Below are 16,723 nucleotides of genomic sequence, written 5' to 3'. Positions count from 1 at the left end.
TTATTAAATTCAATTTTCTAAAGCCCATGATACATTATGAAATTAGGAGTTGACATTCCTCTGGAAACAAAAATATCTATCAAACATAAATAGAAAAAAAACCCTCTATTACCAAGAATTTATGGCTTAAAGTTGATCTCTTTCCACTTTTTTACAAGCACATGGTTTGTTTTAGATATCTGAAATGTTATTATAGATCTAGAATTTCATTAGTATTTATTATAAAACAGTAAGCGCTTCAGCTCCTGTTCTGACCAGCACCAAGTCGGCATCCCCAGTAGATTCTCTGAAAACTTGGCCTTTGGGTTTCCCCACTGCAGCTTGCTCTTCAAGCTCTCCTGCTGCTGGCTTCCTCACCCCTGGAGAAATGGAGCTAACCTCTGCTCACACTCAGTAGCATCCTCCCAGAGAGGAAGAATAAGCTAGCCCCAGCTCTAAGCAAAAAGACGGGGGGAGATCCCCAAGAGGCCTGGGGGCCAGGGACACAGTGGATTGGACCTATCATAAACATACCTCTCCAGAGTCACTGGCCCATCAGCCAGGCCTTCTCCCCAAGACCAAGAAGAGGGACTTTCAAGAGCCAATCTTAGAACATGACTCTGCATGGGCCCCTTCTCAGCACCCTCAGCAGCTGTTGTAACAATGACCTTGCACACTGGCATACTCATTTAAGCCAATGAGGATGCAAAAGAGGAGCTTCTGATAGAAGACCTTCTGAGGAGTCAGAGCACAAAGGATTTCACTTAGGTACTTCTTACCTTCCCATATTACCCAATCAAGCCCAGAACCTCAAAATCCTGGCCCCAACAGCCCATTCATGGGAGAGGAACCCTAATCTCTACCAACGGGGCATGACTCTGCAGCCAGTGCACCCGGAGCAGGCCAAACACTTCAACAGTTTTCGGCTCGTAAGGATCGCAACGGAAACACCGAAGTTACAGGTTGATCACATTAATTCCAAACAAAGAGCTTAGGAAGATGTGCCTACATGCTAGCTTCTGGAGGCAGTCACTCCGATAATGAAACTGTTATTCCTGCTTCTCCTCCTTTTCCCTCCCTCAATCTCCTCATTCCCCTGGGAAGAAGTTTTTAGGAGTAGTTGAGTGTCTGCTTGTGCAGAGGTAGCACCAGGAATGAAAGAAGAACCAGTGTGTGTTTACCAGCCCTCTCTTCCTGCCCTAAGAACAGTTTCCCAATTCCTTACATCTGTATGTCATTCGCATTCAATTAAACTACCTGAGCAGCATCTACTGGGTGCAGGGCACTGTACCAGTGTTAGAGTGGGATTTAGAAAGATGTAGCCTCTGCTTTGGGGAAGTGCACAGACTAGTGAGCAGAGAAGATACTGAACAAATAATGAACAATGCACTATGATAAATATCTTAGTGGAGGGACATACTGAGTGTTAGGACTTTCAACTTATAATGTGCTTGCAAATACATTTTCTTATCTTACCCTTATTAATCCTGGAAGATAGGTCATATCAGCAGCAGTAGCAGCAGCTCATAGACCAACACTATTAAGCACCTACTATTTACCAGGCAGGGGCTGGGTGTGGAGGCAGAGACAAATACAATGAGATGTGGCTCTTCTGTCTGAGTCTGGGCAAAGGATAGAGAGGAGCTGGCCCTGACACCCTTGGGGACACATGGAAAATGGAATCATTTCATTCCTTCCATTTGTTGTTTACTACATGGCAGACAGTCTGCTAGATGCTTAACAGGAACGACCTCATTGAAGCCTCCTAACAACTCAGGAGGTGGGAATCGCTATGATCCTTATTTTACGGATAAAATAAGGCCCTAAAAGAAGCGGTCACTTGCTTAAGGTTACACTCCTTGTGAGGGGCAAAGCTGGGACTCCAAATGGGGAAATGAGACTTAAAGAGAACAGCTTTCAAAATCTGATGGGTCAAGAGCTGATTCTTCCAGACTGAAAGGCTGTCTTTAGGAAGCTCGGTCTGCTGTCTCCTAGGAAGAGAGGCTGCTCTCGAGTTACAAGAGCACTGAGCGCGGCCTACCCGGGCAGAAAGTCCTGGAGGACCATTGCCGCACAGGCTCCACTGCGCTGCAGTGACGTGGATGGCGCTTTGCCCTGAGCTCGGGGACGGTGGGAGCCTTATGTCTGCAGCTCCAGCACCCAGCTCTGTCCTCGCATGTGGACCTCGCTCTCTGCGCTTCTGGTAACATGAGGGGCCAATAAAGGGCAAGGTAGAAGCCAAGCACATGGCTCTAACAGAAACATCTCTGTTTTTACAGAGCTCTCCACAGGTCAGGGAGGTGAAGGTGACAAACAGGATAAAGGTGGTGGTGGAGCCAGGATTCAAACCCAGACACAGAACACCCCAAAGCACTTTCTGTCTCTCATCTTTAAGTGGCTTCTCGTCCTCCCCCAACTGCTACAAACCACCAACATCCCAGTTTTCTGTCTGTCCAGACCAAGGGTTTCCTGGAACACAGAACTTTCAGAGCTAAAACTGGGACAGCTGGTCAACCTACACTGTCCACAAGCTACCTGCACCACTAGGTTGTGCAAGGAAAGAGTATAATAGCCCCAAAAAGTTGGTCTGCTGATGGTGGATGGGAACTAGCCACAATTTGACAACTCAGGACAAAAGCCTCAGAACTTGGATTGTTCAAAGTATCCAGGGTTCCAAACCTACCATGTCTGTTGTCTCCTTCAATAAAATGTCAGCAGCAAACCTTTGTTTTTTTAAGGGGAGGGAAGACAGATAAAAAGGAAGCACCAAGTAAATATTCTTTTACCTTTTTAAGTGAGCAGAGGTATAAGCTGGAGCAAAGGTTTTAGACATAGCTGCTTTCTAGTTGCTCAACGAGGAACACCAGAGATTATCTTGATTAACTGAGGACAAAAGTGCAAGAGCATCTCAAGTGAAATTTCACACCTACAATCAGTAGATTACAAGAAATAAATGTGTAGGTTGCTTTCAGGGTATTCAAACTCCCTTCAACTAAAGTGTCTTCAGTGATAAGATTATATATTTGAAGACAGAACAACAACAAAAGGATTTTTAAGGAGAAGGGACTTAGGTTAGACTGCTGGAATTTCTTGACAATGGGACAGAAGGTTTAATAGCATTCTTACAGACTTTTTCTCCAAAGCACAGATTCTCCTTTGCCTGAGCTGATGGTTCTATGGTCCCGTCTGAAATAAGGCAATCAGCAAAAAATTTTTCATGGCTTCCTCCTCTCAACCTAGGAACTGGCATTTCTTCAATTTACAGATGGCAACAACTAATCTATCCCTTCCCTCCATCCTATGAAGAAAATTCCAAAATGTGCAACACCCCTGCACAGAAAGGTTTGATAAATCCAAAAGCGACATCACACCACAAGGTAGAAAAAGCAGTACATGGCTTTTATAAAATATGAGTTTTATGCAAATACTTGGTTTTTGGCTACAAGTTGCATGCAAAGGTAGGCCCTTCCTCAAGGGATCAAGTAGCCTCCTGGCCACAGGGAAGAGGGGAAGTTGAGAGGGGAAAGTGAGGGCTGCACTGGGCAACGAACAGGGCATGGTTTGCTTAACGGTTTCTCCCTTGGGGGAAAAGAAAGACATTTTATGCACAAGGAGCTTATTTCTTAAACAAACACTCGTGGTTTTGATTTACACCACAGCCTGCTCCTAAATAATTTATGGCGGGTTAAATTTATTGCCGAGCCCTGGCTGGCTGCAAATTCGAATTGCCAAATAATTAGATTTTAGGGCAAAGCTTATAAATTACCCGTCGATTTGTCCGGACTTGTTTGTCAGTTGCTTTGTGCTTCGGGTCATCTTTGGCATTTGGCTGTTTGGGTTTTAATTGCTGATTTACACTTTGACAGATGAGAGCTGATGCTTGAAGTTTCAGGACAAGGAAGGGTAAAAAATCAGAGCTTTAAAAGGCTGATTTTTCACCTACATGTCCCTTTTCACTATCCCCATAGACCCCAAAGCAATTAAAATGTAGAAAAGAGGCTGAAATAGACACTGCTATTCTTTATTGGGGGGGGGGGGCGGTGTACAGAATGATTTATAATTTACTTTTACTGAAATTTGAATTTAAAAAACAAAACCATAATACCAATAAACGAAGGAGACCAAAAGTTTTCAAAACTGCATCCTCACCCAGGAGTGTGTATGCCTGTGTCTACCTTCACGTGACTCTGGATCCGCCTCAGTTCAAGCATTTTTACATGCTCAATTGTAAATAATTGCAGATATTAGTGGTCTCAGTGAAGCTGACCCTCCAGGGCAGCAAACCTCCAAATGATTCCTTTGTAGCTACCTGTATACATATTGGTTATAAAATTAATTTAAGCAAATCTCAGGGTTGCGTGCAGGAGAGGCCCCCCCAGAGGCAGGACTAAGGGAGGGCATGGAAATAGAAGGGTTCTGGGTCCAACTTACCATTCCAGTAGAGGAAAAAAATCTCTCTGCGTGGTGCCTCAGCTCTACCCACTACGCTGGTAGAGGGCCTAAAGGCTTTCTCTATGCTTCCCGAAGCAGGGCCTGCTTCCCAGCCACCTGCTCTATCCCAATACCTTGCAATGGTGCCATGATTAAGAATACCACTAGTAAGAGCTAACTCCTACAGCTATTATATGTCAGGTACTGTTCTAAGCACTTATATTTTATCCTCCCAACAGTCCTATGAGACCGGTGCTTTATAAAACCCCTTTTTGCCGATAGGGCAACTGAGGCATAAAGAGTACAAGCAACTTGCCCAAGGCAAGTCATACTGTTAGTAGGTGGTGGAGACTGGGCTCAAATCCAGAGTCCAGTTCTGGAGTCTATGCTCTGAACCATTATGCTATATTGCTTCTCATCAGAATAGCCTCTCCCTCAGTTTTCCTCACCCTGGAGGTCCAGAGTCCACATTCTGGGACTTGGGCACATGCAGCCAATGACTGTTCATTTAATCAACCAGTAAGGTGAGGAAAAGTCAGGTAACACACTCAGGATCACAAGATGAATCAGAGGCTTGGTTAGTCAAAGACCATTTTCCCAATGAGTGTAAATACTGCACTAAAGATCTACTATTTGAGGGTAACACGTGATCAGGAGAGGCCCAAGCCCACTCAGGCAGACAGAGGTTCTGGTCAGGCAACTTGGGTAGGAGACCAGAGAAACTGGCTGGGCTTCAGGAGGCCCTGCTCCTAAAGGGGCTGCTGGTCTGTTCACAGAAGACTCATCTCCATGGGTGCTTCATAGATTCCCTGTTCTTTGTACAAAGCTGCTGGCCAGAAGCCAGGACAGGGAAACGGTTTTGCTGGCATGACAGTAGATTTTTAAAACCACTGACCATGGAGCAAGCAATACACAAACTGACATCCTGCCTACAATGCACTGAACACTTTTCTCACACATTGGCTCATTTGATCTTACATCTCTGTAAGGCAGGCAGGAATCATTGCCCTATTTTATAGACGAAAAAGCTAGGGAAGTCAGTGGGTCTCAAAGCATGTTTCCTCACAGGGAGCATCCCATCACTTGGGAATTTATCAGAAATGCAAATTCCTAGCCTCCACCCCAAACTCTGGATCAGAAACCCTGAGGTTGGGGCCAGTAATCTGTGTTTTAACCAGCTCTCCAGGTGATTTTGATCACAATTCTGATTGCTAAAGTTTAAGAACCATTGGTCTAGACTAGAGCAATGTCTCTCAGACTTCAAATTACCCAAAGATCTTGTCAAATTACAGATTCTATTTAGTGCTGGAGCAGGGCCTGATATTCTGCATTTCTAACAGGCTCCTACATGATGAGGATGCTGCTGGTTCTTGGACCACACTTTGAAAAACACAGGTGTAGTCTAGAACATCTATGAGATTACCGCCTTATCACAGATATAGTGACCAAGTGAGAATCCGAGCCACAGGTCTTAGTTCCTTTCTCAGAACAAACCCTTACTTGGCCCACTTTCAAGCACCTAGGACAAGCCCTTTAGATCTGCCAACCACTCCTGGCTCTTGCCATCAGACATTTCATTCTCCTTGCTGCCACAATCAGGGGAGAAAAACTGGCATGTCACATCCCAGAGCTTTATTAAGCAAGCTGGTAACTCTCTGCTAGGGAGCCAACAAGAGGTCTTCTTTCATGACAATGCGTGCTCCCTCAAAGAATACCATCAGGATCAGGGCATCAGCTACCCACAGAGCACTCACACTATCCTCTCCAGAAAAACACCTTCCTTCTGTCTAAATGAATCAAAAAGCAGTTCTGGATACTTCTCCAACGAAGACTTCTTGAGAAAGACCTGTGGCCACAGATCTGGAACAGGATCCCAGCAATTCCTGCAAATATCCCGAGGCACCAAGCTGGGGATTCCTCACCAACATCAACCAACCGCCACATTCTGCACCATCACCATGAACTTCCTTTTAAGGCCTACCCCTGGCCTTGTTTCTCTAGTCACTTACCTTTCTAGTGAAAGTAGACCTTATTAAAATGGCATATTTCATATCCCATTCTTCAGTGCCTACCTCCTCTGTTCCCAACTACCAATCCCTTTCAGTCCACCAGTTGGCCTTTCATTCAAATGCTGCTGGCACTGGGGATAGGAAAAAAACCAACCCGTGAACAATGCAGACAGACTCCCTGGAACTCCATTTTCAAACATCACAATCTCAAGCCAGGGCTCTCAGTTGCTATCACACTTTTGGAGAGCAAGATTCCAAGCTTTCTTTCCATTTCTCATCCTATCTACCTAATCATCACTACCTACCTCCCCTAGGCCAATGGCCAAATGGTTCATCAAAAAGATCCTACTTGAAACACCACTAAGGAACTCACCTTATTGGTTCTCCCTGGTAATGACTCTTCAGTTCGGAGCACCCCATTTACAACAACCATAGGTTCCACCTTTACTCCTTGCCAAATCTCTTAGCACCGCTGACTCCCAGGGGCCCACCAGTATCCAAAGGAACCATCAGCTACTTAAAAGCATGGTTCTCAAGCTCACTTCTTTCCCAGCACATCTAAAAGCTACAACACATAACTTCTTCTTTCCATGCCCACCATCACTACCTTAGTCCAACCTACTAACAACTCTTCCAAATAACGCCTCCTAATCAGGTTCCCCATGTCCATTTTTAACCCCTTGGAACATCTTCCCCACCATTCCCATGAACTCTGGCTTGCAACACCTCTGTTTCTTCTATCCCATTCAATAACACCTTCACATTTTCTCTTCTGGCTCACCAACTTTGCCCCCAGCCTCACCTTGGACTCTACGCTCCTTCCTTTCAGCAACATCAGTATCTCCAAATAAGAGCTTCTGCCAGCATTGAGCCTTCAGGCCAACCCTTGGCTGGAAGGGCCTCCCTAGAACTAGACACTGACCACAGCACTGGAACAGAAGTGGACGGATCACATAACAGATGTGTTTTCCTGTCCACAGACCAAGATCGCCCACTGGCCACTACAGACAGGGATAGGACCAAAACAGCAGCCAATTCCAAGGTACCTGCACATCAGATTAAAAGCTTTGCTGATGTTTGTCTCTCTCTCCAGAGTCCACTTACCTCCTTTCTGATCTCTCAGCACCGAACGGGGCTTTGCCCGTGACAGCACTCTATACGCACAAACCCTTCTCTGCCTGTCCCAGCCTGCTCACCCTCTGCTGCAGACCTGCCAGCCTGGGGGGCTAGTGTCAATCTGGGAACACTCTTGTTTCAGGCTTTTAGGCTATGACTCAATTTTCACAGCGAGAGCTCAAAACTCATCACATAAATGTATAGCTGTGGGGTTGTTGTTTTTTTTTTTTAAGTATTGTGAACACCCAGGATAAGAGAATAAAAAATAATCACCCCAATAGCATCTTAATCAAAATGATGCAGGACGCTTTTCCCCAACAAGACAAAGAGATGGAGAAAGCATCTCCTAATATCAGTTTCCTCATGTCAAACAACTGAGATCAGTCTACAAAGTAAGGAACGTAATCAATATTGGAGAGAAGAAAAACAAGATAGGATGGAGGTAGGGAGAAGTGAAGCCTATGGACCTACCCTAAACACTCCTTTGGATTTCACTTCTTCACTACCCCATCCCAAACTCCCCGTTTTCCTTCTATGGCTGTGTACCCGTTGCTGCTGCTGAGAGAGAGAGCTCACCCCCCATCTCGAAGCCCTCCAGTTACCTCTGCTCTAGCACATTTTCTGTTGTTACCCAGGCCCACCTGCCTCTTCCTTAATCCTTCATCGCATCTCTCGACGTTAGTCAGCCAGTTGCTTATCTGTTTGACAGTTCTAAACCTCCCCAGTCTATGGAAGGTAGGTCTTCCCAAGGGATGTCTCGCAGATCCAGATCCAAACTGCCAGTACTTTTAGAGGGTCACAGGGAGGTGCCGTGTCATTCTCCAGCCCTTCCTTCTCCCTGAAGGCCTAGCAGCCCAACCCCGTGCTGCCTTTAATAGCAGCTGGGGTATCCAATTAGCCCTCCCCGGCAATGCCTCAGGGCCTCAGCTCACATATTAGTTTGTTGACCCTTACATTTTTGCCCACACTTTATTGGCTAAAATTCTCTCAAACCTCTCCTAGCCTTCATACTCTCACAGATCCCACTAAGATCTTCTAGCTTGCAGGGCTCCTGGGTAGTTCAGTCTGTTAAGTGTCTGCCTTTGGCTCAGGTCGTGGTCTCAGGGTCTTGGGATTGAGACCCACATCAGGCACCCTGCTCAGCAGGAAGTCTCCCTCTGCCCCTCCCCGCCCTCCCTGCTGCTCGTGAGCGCGCTCTCTCAAAAAAAAAAAAAATTAAAATCTTAAAAAAAAACCAACAAACATCTTCTGGCTTGAATGTGAGAAATACCATATAACCAATAGAAATAATCCTACTAAACAAACAGTGAAATATTTGTCAGGTTCAAAGTCTTCATTCTCTCTCTTCCTCATTTTCAACTCCCACAAACAACCCTGCAATCCAGGTCAGTTTTTCAGACTTAGGTCAATTCATCCTGGCTTACTCTGTGAGCACCTTCTTTCATTCCTGCTACAACAATTCTGAGAGGCCATAGGCTGACCTGGCTCTCTTGGATCTCCTACATTTCTCTAACAGCAAGGCTATGTGACCCCTCCTCCACACCATGAGCAGGGTTGATCAGTCCCCTCCTTTGAGCGCCCACTGCACCAAGTACTTACCTACATGATATAATCAAATGCTTAACAGTGGTTACATGTAGGTCTACCCTCCTCGACTATGAGCTCCTTGAGGGTAGGGACCATTTCTCACTTGTTTCTATGTCCCCAGGATCTAACACAGAGCTTGAAGTTGCTGTCCAAAGAGTAGAATGAGGCCTTTTCATTGCCTCTAAGGTGGTTACAATAAGGTCCTCCCCATTCCTTTGCTTACTTGGTTGGTTTTGTCATATCCAACAAAAACTTTAAAAGGCAGCTCAGTGTCACTGTTCGTTTACAGTCCCTGATTTCATTCATCATTTATCAATGGCCCTATTCTTTACAGCTCTTCCCCACCACCAACCTTAGCCCAGTGTCTAACAAAATCTGCATTCCAACAGCTGTCTCAGCCCTGGGGAGGCCACCAGGATAATAAGAGGCTAGGGGGAGGTTTCCTGACTTGTACTAAATTATGTGGTGATTTTGTTACCAATGACCCAGTGCTCCCCAAGGAAAGTTCCTGGTCCCACCCCCAGGCAACTCCACAGCCCTAACTACACACCACAGCAGCTTAAAGGTATACACCCTGGGGAAGATAGAGAAGCAGTCAGAAGAGAGCAAATAAACCCACTTCGATCTATGCCTCTGCTATGCCAAACACATAAGGCAGCACCACCCTGCATCGGTGCTGCACTCCCGGGATGTATATTTTACTTCCACATTGCTATGTCTGCTCCAAATAAAGAAGGGCCCTTCGGCTTTCACGTGAAGTTACAACAAGGCCAAGACCCGGACACAGCAAACACTTGTTCTCATTCAGGGAGCAGTTGTGAGGAGCCCCAGTGACAGTTGGAGGGAAGGGACGGTGGGGGTGGGGGTGGGGATCTGGATGAGGGACCACCAGGAAACAGCAGTCTGTGAAGGAGGGGGCTTCTGGAGGTGGAGGGGAAGCACCACTTTTATGGAAGCAGCAACAAAAAGGACAAAAGCGCCTAGTGGGCTGTCCCAGTCCCACCACCATCAGTGGCCACCAATAGCGGAATTCATTTACGGTGACCCTGGAAGAAGAGATGTGTTAAAGCAGAAATATAACTAAAAAGAAAGGCAATAATTGGTCTGATGGGCAAGGGAAAAATTATACCAGGAGTCGGGAGCCTGTGCAAGAACACTTACAGCTCACACAGTCGTCATAACTCAGCCCCCTCAAGCATTTTGTGCTCTGCTTATGGTGTTAACTTTAATGTCTTAACATATAACACCATCCGCACTAACACAAAATACTACACACGCCAGATGAGGCTGAATTATAGTTGCTGTGGGAAGCATAACTTTGAATTTCCTGATTTTGGTGCATTTAATCTCAACCATAATGTTACATTAACGTCGGTTTTGCATTTCATTTCCCAGTTTAGAAGAATAGCGTCAGCGCCTTCGCCTGTCTGTAGAGAAAAAAGCGCAGGCTGACTGGGGACACAGGCAGATGACCCGCAACCCAACAACTGGGCCCTCGCAATAGAAAGCCTGGCTGGGCCCCTCCTACTTGAAGGAGCTGTGACTGGGACAAGTGAATGGGGCAGGAAGGGTGGGTTCTTTCTCTAGGGAACTGTCTTTCAGTCCACTTGGAGGGTGTAGAAACCAAGAGCAGGGAGAAGGAAAGGTGGATACATAGGAAGAGCAGTATGTGTGTGTGCATACTGGTTGGGGGCAGGGGAGAAAGGGTAGGGGGAGCCTGCCTTTCAGCCTTGAATGGACAAGGGAATTGATATAGTTTGATTTGTAGGGATCTTAACAATTTCTGTAAAGTTTCCCAAAATGTCTCTCTCACAAAAGACTAATAATGATGTACCAGTTCTAAGTCATACTGAGTATGCCTCTCAAATGCCTCTCTTTTATGCTATTCCTTCTCCTGTCACCATTAACCTTCCTCCACCCTACCCTCCCGAAATAACCCAGCATCTGGACAATTTTCTATAAAAGAGAAACTCCTTTACTCATAGTTCTAACTCAAAATGCAGATGGAGTTTCTTCAAGGTTTCCTAGAAAAAAAGAAAAAAAGAAAGAAAGAAAGAATGAATGAATGAAAGAAAAAGAAAGAAAGAAAGAAAAGTAAAGAAAAGAAAAGAAAAGAGGAAAAGCCCCTGTGGACAAAGACCAAACACTAGAAAACCTCAACCCCAAAGGTCATTTTTCTCCAAAGTTATGGGCACTTGAATACAGATGAGAAGGAAAACAGTCGCAGGGCTGTGGCAGAGCAGTGAGGGAAAGACCACGCTCAGGAGCTGATGGCTGGCCAGAGGAAACCCAGGGAGGGAGGGCAGACAGCAGCCAGGACTTCGCTCCCCAGACAAGGACAGTAGGGCTGCCCTCTCCCCAGCCATCCGGAGAGCTGAGGTTATTTCCTTCTCCCCGTGTGCTGTGGCCTATACCTCACTGTCCTCACTTACATTTACTTTGTTCCTTTCTAAACACTGAGGTGGTAAGAGAACTTGCCCCCAGGTTAAAGATGGACAATTAAAGATCCCACCAAAGCTTTCAGGCTGCTCCCTGGGCCTGAGGGTCACAACCACCATTATTCGATGCACATCCACACCAAAATGAACAACTATGAACTCCTGCTAGCCAGAAGAAAGGAGTCAGGATTCTCTTAAACCAGATAAAAACCTACTTCCCTATCAGGAAACAATTCCTAAAGCAAGAAAGGAATTCTATTCCTCAAACTTAGAGTCTCTAAAGCAATTTAATTTAGGTGGAATTAAATGTTAATTTAGGTGGAAAAATGTTTTCAAATGTAAAAGTTTCATATTCTGCCAATATCTATCATGTTAATCTGAATCAAAATGTAAATCAAAACGAGTGCAAAAACCTGCAAAAAAAAGTGAAGCCTATTACTGGTAAACCGACCACTCCAGCTTCACCTAGCTGAACAAAGTATAAAAATAAACAGCAAAAATGATGACAAATGGAAAATACCAGATGTTTTACCATGTTTATTACCAATATTGTTACTCACCCGAGTACAACAGAGCTTATACCTGTTAGTTTTCATGGTGCCATTTCTTAAGGACAGTCCCAATAAGCTGACTCGGAGACTTCTGAAGACCAAAGAAATCAGAAAAATGAACCCCATGCCAAGCCTCCAGATAGATCCTGGCCCCAAACTTGTTTCTGCCTCCTCACTCCCGAGGGATAATGGCACACTCCCATAAGGATCAGAAATGTCCTATATAGAGGCCTTGAGTATTGAAAGCCACTGGGAGTCAGGGAGGAGGAAGGCTGATCCACAGTCCCAAGCTCATCCCCAAGAGGCACACAGACCTTGTCCATAAAGCATCTCTGTCAAGTGGACAGCCATTAAGCTATTCTGAGAGAGCACTAGGGAGGGCTGGATTCAGCTAGCAGCCCATCTTCTAGTCCTTTTCCAGTCTCTTCTAAAAGTTCATTCTCATCCCAAATCTCAATCTTTCCTGTTTCCATTTAAATTCATTTCTTTTTTTTATCCTTACTAAAATGAAGAGCGGGGTGCCTGGGTGGCTCAGTTGGTTGGGCGACTGCCGTCGGCTCAGGTCATGATCCTGGAGTCCCTGGATCGAGTCCTGCATCGGGCTCCCTGCTCGGCGGGGAGTCTGCTTCTCCCTCTGACCCTCCCCCTTCTCATGTGCTCTCTCTCATTCTCTCTCTCTCAAATAAATAAATAAAATCTTTAAACATAAATAAATAAAATAAAATAAAATGAAGAGCAAGTTATTAGTATACTCTTTGGAACAACTACCTCCCATATGATGAATTTATTCAGTCTGAATAAGAAATAAGTCACTAAAACCATATTCAATTTCTCTTCTTTCTTTCTAAGTCCTATTTTTGTGCCCCTAGTGATTTTTTTCCCCTCTTATCCTGAGCTTTTCCAATTTCTCCACTGTCCCTGCTGACCAGAAGACCTACACAGCACAGAGGCTCTAATGACAACGTGACCTATGATAACCTCAGTGGAAGGACACTATCCTATGTGGGACTGACAACTTCTCCTATCCATCTTCCAAAATTCCTCTGAATCCTATCAGGATCCTGCTACTTGCAAACTTTAGAGAAGTTTTGTTTGTTTGTTTGTTTGTTTGTTTGTTTTTAAAGAGAGAGAGGCTTTAAGTTGCCACAAACAAGTCTCAAATCACTCCTGAGCTACCCATCCCTTTCCTGAGAATGATCCCATGGGCAGTACAACAGAGCTGCCTGGCCCCCAACTCACCTTCCTACCTGTTGTTCACAGCATTGTGGAGGCTTAATGAAGTAGAGATGCATTACATTTATCACTTACCCCAGATCCACTCAAATCCATCACTATGTCACAGCAAGAAGTTAGATTGATCTGACAGGATTTGCTCTTCTTCGCAAACCCATGTAAGTTATTACTTCAGTAGTACCCTATGCTCTTCTAGCTGTTTGCTGATTGATTATCTGACGATCAGGTCAAGTATCTTCTCTAGAATCACAGTAAACTAACGGGTCTATAACTTCCAAGATCATTCGTATTCCCCTTTTAAAGATAAGCAAGACAGCGAATGCTTCTTCCTGAGTTCTCTAAAGCAACAGCTAATGCTTTCTAATAATGAACCAGGGCAGCCAATTCTTTAAGTGCCCTTGGAATCACATCATCAGGGTTCATTGATTCTGGAGATAATCTTTAATCAGGCCCAGATCCTGGTAAACGGCATGAAGTCCTACCTCAGCCTAGGTCAGGAAGGCCTTGGTGCCCAAGTCTGGGTGGAAAGTTGGTGATAGAAGTGATTTAAATCTGTATTGCGGGGCACCTGGGTGGCTCAGATGGTTAAGCGTCTGCCTTTGGCTCAGGTCATGATCCCAGGGGCCTGGGATCGAGTCCCGCATTGGGCTCCCTGCTCAGCGGGGATCCTGTTTCCCCCTCTGCCTGCCACTCTCCCTGTTTGTGCTCTCTCACTCTAATAAATAAATAAAATCTTAAAAAAAAAAAAAAAAAAAAACTGTATTGCATTATATCTTCAGCATTGCAATAAATAAATAAATAAAAAGAACAATGCCCTTGAAAGAGAGATGGAAGGTGATACTGACAGACCAAATTGAGACATGAATCAGGCTTCACCTTCAGCAACATTGACAGGACCCTCTGTAGGACAAGCGAACAGAGCTACATAATTATCTGAGCTTACAATCTAACTGAAAAGTTCAGAAATAAACATATGTAGGCATGTGCCAGAAAGCAGAATGTAGAAAATGCCATAAAGGAGGTGCCAAGTGATTATGAGAGTTCAGAAGAGGGATGAATCATATGTAATCGGGATGTGTTGGATTTTAGACTCATGTCCCACTAGGGCTTACTCAGTAATTGAAATCTACATCAGTAAGGGAAATAATATGGTGTGTTAAGATACGGATCCTTGATTCCTAACCTGGGAGAATCTATGTAACCAAAATTCCCACCCACCACCCAGGAACAGCCAGCACAGAATCTCCAATAGTTCTGGGAGGCAGAGAAGACTCTACAGCATGGGCAGGAGCAAGAGGCTGAGAAAGTAAGGGCGGCTCAGGCAGCAGCCAAGCTATATTCCCTTTTATGCGAAGTTCCTTCCCTCAGGACATTCTCCTCATCTTGCTCCTGTCTTCCCAAACTTCCACAGGGCTAATTCCAATGCTCCCAAGGACAGTCCACTACTTGAAGGGAGAACAGGAAAAAGGAGAGAGAAGGGGGAAGGTAAAAGGGTGGTGGTATCTGCTTTATGGAAAATAATCTACTATTCTAAAGATAGAACCTCTTCATGGGAAAAAAAAACCAACCATGAGAAATGAACTCAGTTTATGTTTGAATGGACCCCACTCCTCCCTGTCTCCCAAGCGCCTGATGCTACCATCCCCCTTTCCCCATCCTCCCTACCATTGAAAGCTGCTCCCAAACTAACATGTCTACACATCCCAAAATTACACCCCTAATAACCCAGGCCCACAGGGAAGAGTTACAGTCCTAGAGCCGGGCATACTCAAGGCCCCCACAGTACAATGAACTGCCACATCAGCCCCCAATCGTTCCCCCCAAACCAACCTCAAGCACGCCAATATCTCCAAGAACATGTGCCTCTCTGCTGCTAATCCAAACCTCCTAGTAGCACTACCTTAAAGGGTAAAAGGTCTCTGGACACAGTTGATGACTAAGGAAAAAAAGCAAGCAAAGAAATTTTCCTTTCCAACAGACCAACAGTTGTACTTCTTCAGGTTCTCTAATGCATCCCCAAACTTAGTGGCTCCAAACATCAATAATCACTTCTTATCTCTCACAGTTTCTGCCAGCCAGGAATTCAGGAGTGGCTCAGCAGACCAGCCTGGCTCAGGGTCTCTCCTGAGGTTGAAGTCAGATGTCCACTGGGGCTGGCAGATTCACTTCCAAGACAGCACCAAGAAACATGAATGGCAAGTGGTACTGGTTTTTAGCTAAGAACCTCAGTTCCTGTACACACGTGCCTCTCCACAGGCCATTTGAGAGTCCTCAATGCATGGCAGTTGGCTTTCTCCAGAGCAAGTGATCCAAAAGAGCAAGGCGAACCACAGCGCTTTTTATGACTTAGCCTCAGAAATCACACTATGGCTTTTCCTCTATGTTCTACTGGTTATACAAGGCTAGCCCTGATTCAGTGTGGGAGAGAAACTACCAAGGGTAGGAATCCCAGGAGGCAAGGATCATTGGGTGCCATCTTAGAGGCTGACTATCACAGTATTCCTTAAAATAACATGCGGTAATAGTAGGAGAAGGAAGGCGGGAAGGGAAAGGAGAGAGGAAGGATGGGACAGAAGGAAATATTTTGATTCCCGAAGGCTGAGACCAGAGAGAAACAATATGCCCAGTTGTCTCCAGAGACTTCTCAGGTCTACCTTACCCTACCATGCCTGAACCAAGTCCAGCTTCCTAGGCAGGAACTCCCGATGAGCAACTAAAAGCCAGGAAGACATGAGAAAGTTCCCCTGGAACCCAGAAAGCAAGACTAACCTCCCTCCCTCCTTGCCCACCCCACCTTTTCTGAAGCAATGATGCAACAGTTACCTGAGGATGAATCTGTGGCTTGTCGCACGTGGCCTCAAAGTCCAGCACTAAAAAGTAGTGATACCTCTGGGGAGGGAAGGGCACCATTGCCGCCATGGATGCGCCAAAGCCGTGGGCCGCCAGTTTTCTGGTGGATATGGAGCAGAACTCCGGAACACCACAGGGAGAAAATAAGTGGGAGCCCAGCACTTTTCTTGCTCTTGAAAGTAAATATGAAGAAAATCGAGCTGCTCCAGTCTGTAAAGGTGCTAGCATTGAACATCCAGAAGCATCTAAAACTTAGGGGAGGAAAGTTTAAAAAAAAAAAAAAAAAGAAAAGAAAAAAAAAAAAGAACAAAGAGCCTGGGTTACTCCCCTCCCACGGTGGCCCTGTTCCATCTGGTCTTCAGGAATAGTCACACAACACGAACCACTCCCCAGTGTTTCTGGACCCCTTTTCTAAATCAACAGCATTCATTCCTGAAGTCAAGACCCTAATGCTGGCCCCTGCAGCATTACGACAGCTCTGAGTCTCCAAGATCATCCTCAGAACAACCTGCCACACTGGCCTTCATCT

At 45.4% G+C, this 16,723-nt stretch overlaps 1 protein-coding gene across 9 annotated transcripts in view; it reads right to left on the bottom strand.

The window, feature by feature from the left end:
• ERI3 (ERI1 exoribonuclease family member 3) overlaps positions 1–16,723 on the bottom strand; it is a 125,767-nt gene that overhangs the window by 95,076 nt on the left and 13,968 nt on the right. For 4 of the 9 annotated variants that reach the window (XR_004302539.1, XM_032430589.1, XM_032430598.1 and 1 more), the window contains one exon: positions 16,168–16,445. The exons of 2 other annotated variants lie outside the window; for them this stretch is intronic. Coding sequence is in view for 5 of the 7 variants with exons in the window: in XM_032430559.1 (XP_032286450.1) it covers positions 16,168–16,445 (278 nt within the window). In the remaining 2 variants the exon portion in view is untranslated. Of the gene's footprint in view, positions 1–2,765; positions 2,976–16,167; positions 16,446–16,723 lie in introns of those variants that run through there. 3 more of the 9 variants (XM_032430567.1, XM_032430576.1, XM_032430612.1) reach the window with 2 other exon arrangements.

The sequence above is a fragment of the Phoca vitulina genome, unplaced genomic scaffold (assembly GCF_004348235.1).
Source record: "Phoca vitulina isolate PV1807 unplaced genomic scaffold, GSC_HSeal_1.0 scaffold2, whole genome shotgun sequence".
Classification (NCBI taxonomy): domain Eukaryota; kingdom Metazoa; phylum Chordata; class Mammalia; order Carnivora; family Phocidae; genus Phoca; species Phoca vitulina.
The sequence above is the reverse complement of the archived record's forward strand: the minus strand, read 5'-3'. Positions and strand labels throughout refer to the sequence as shown.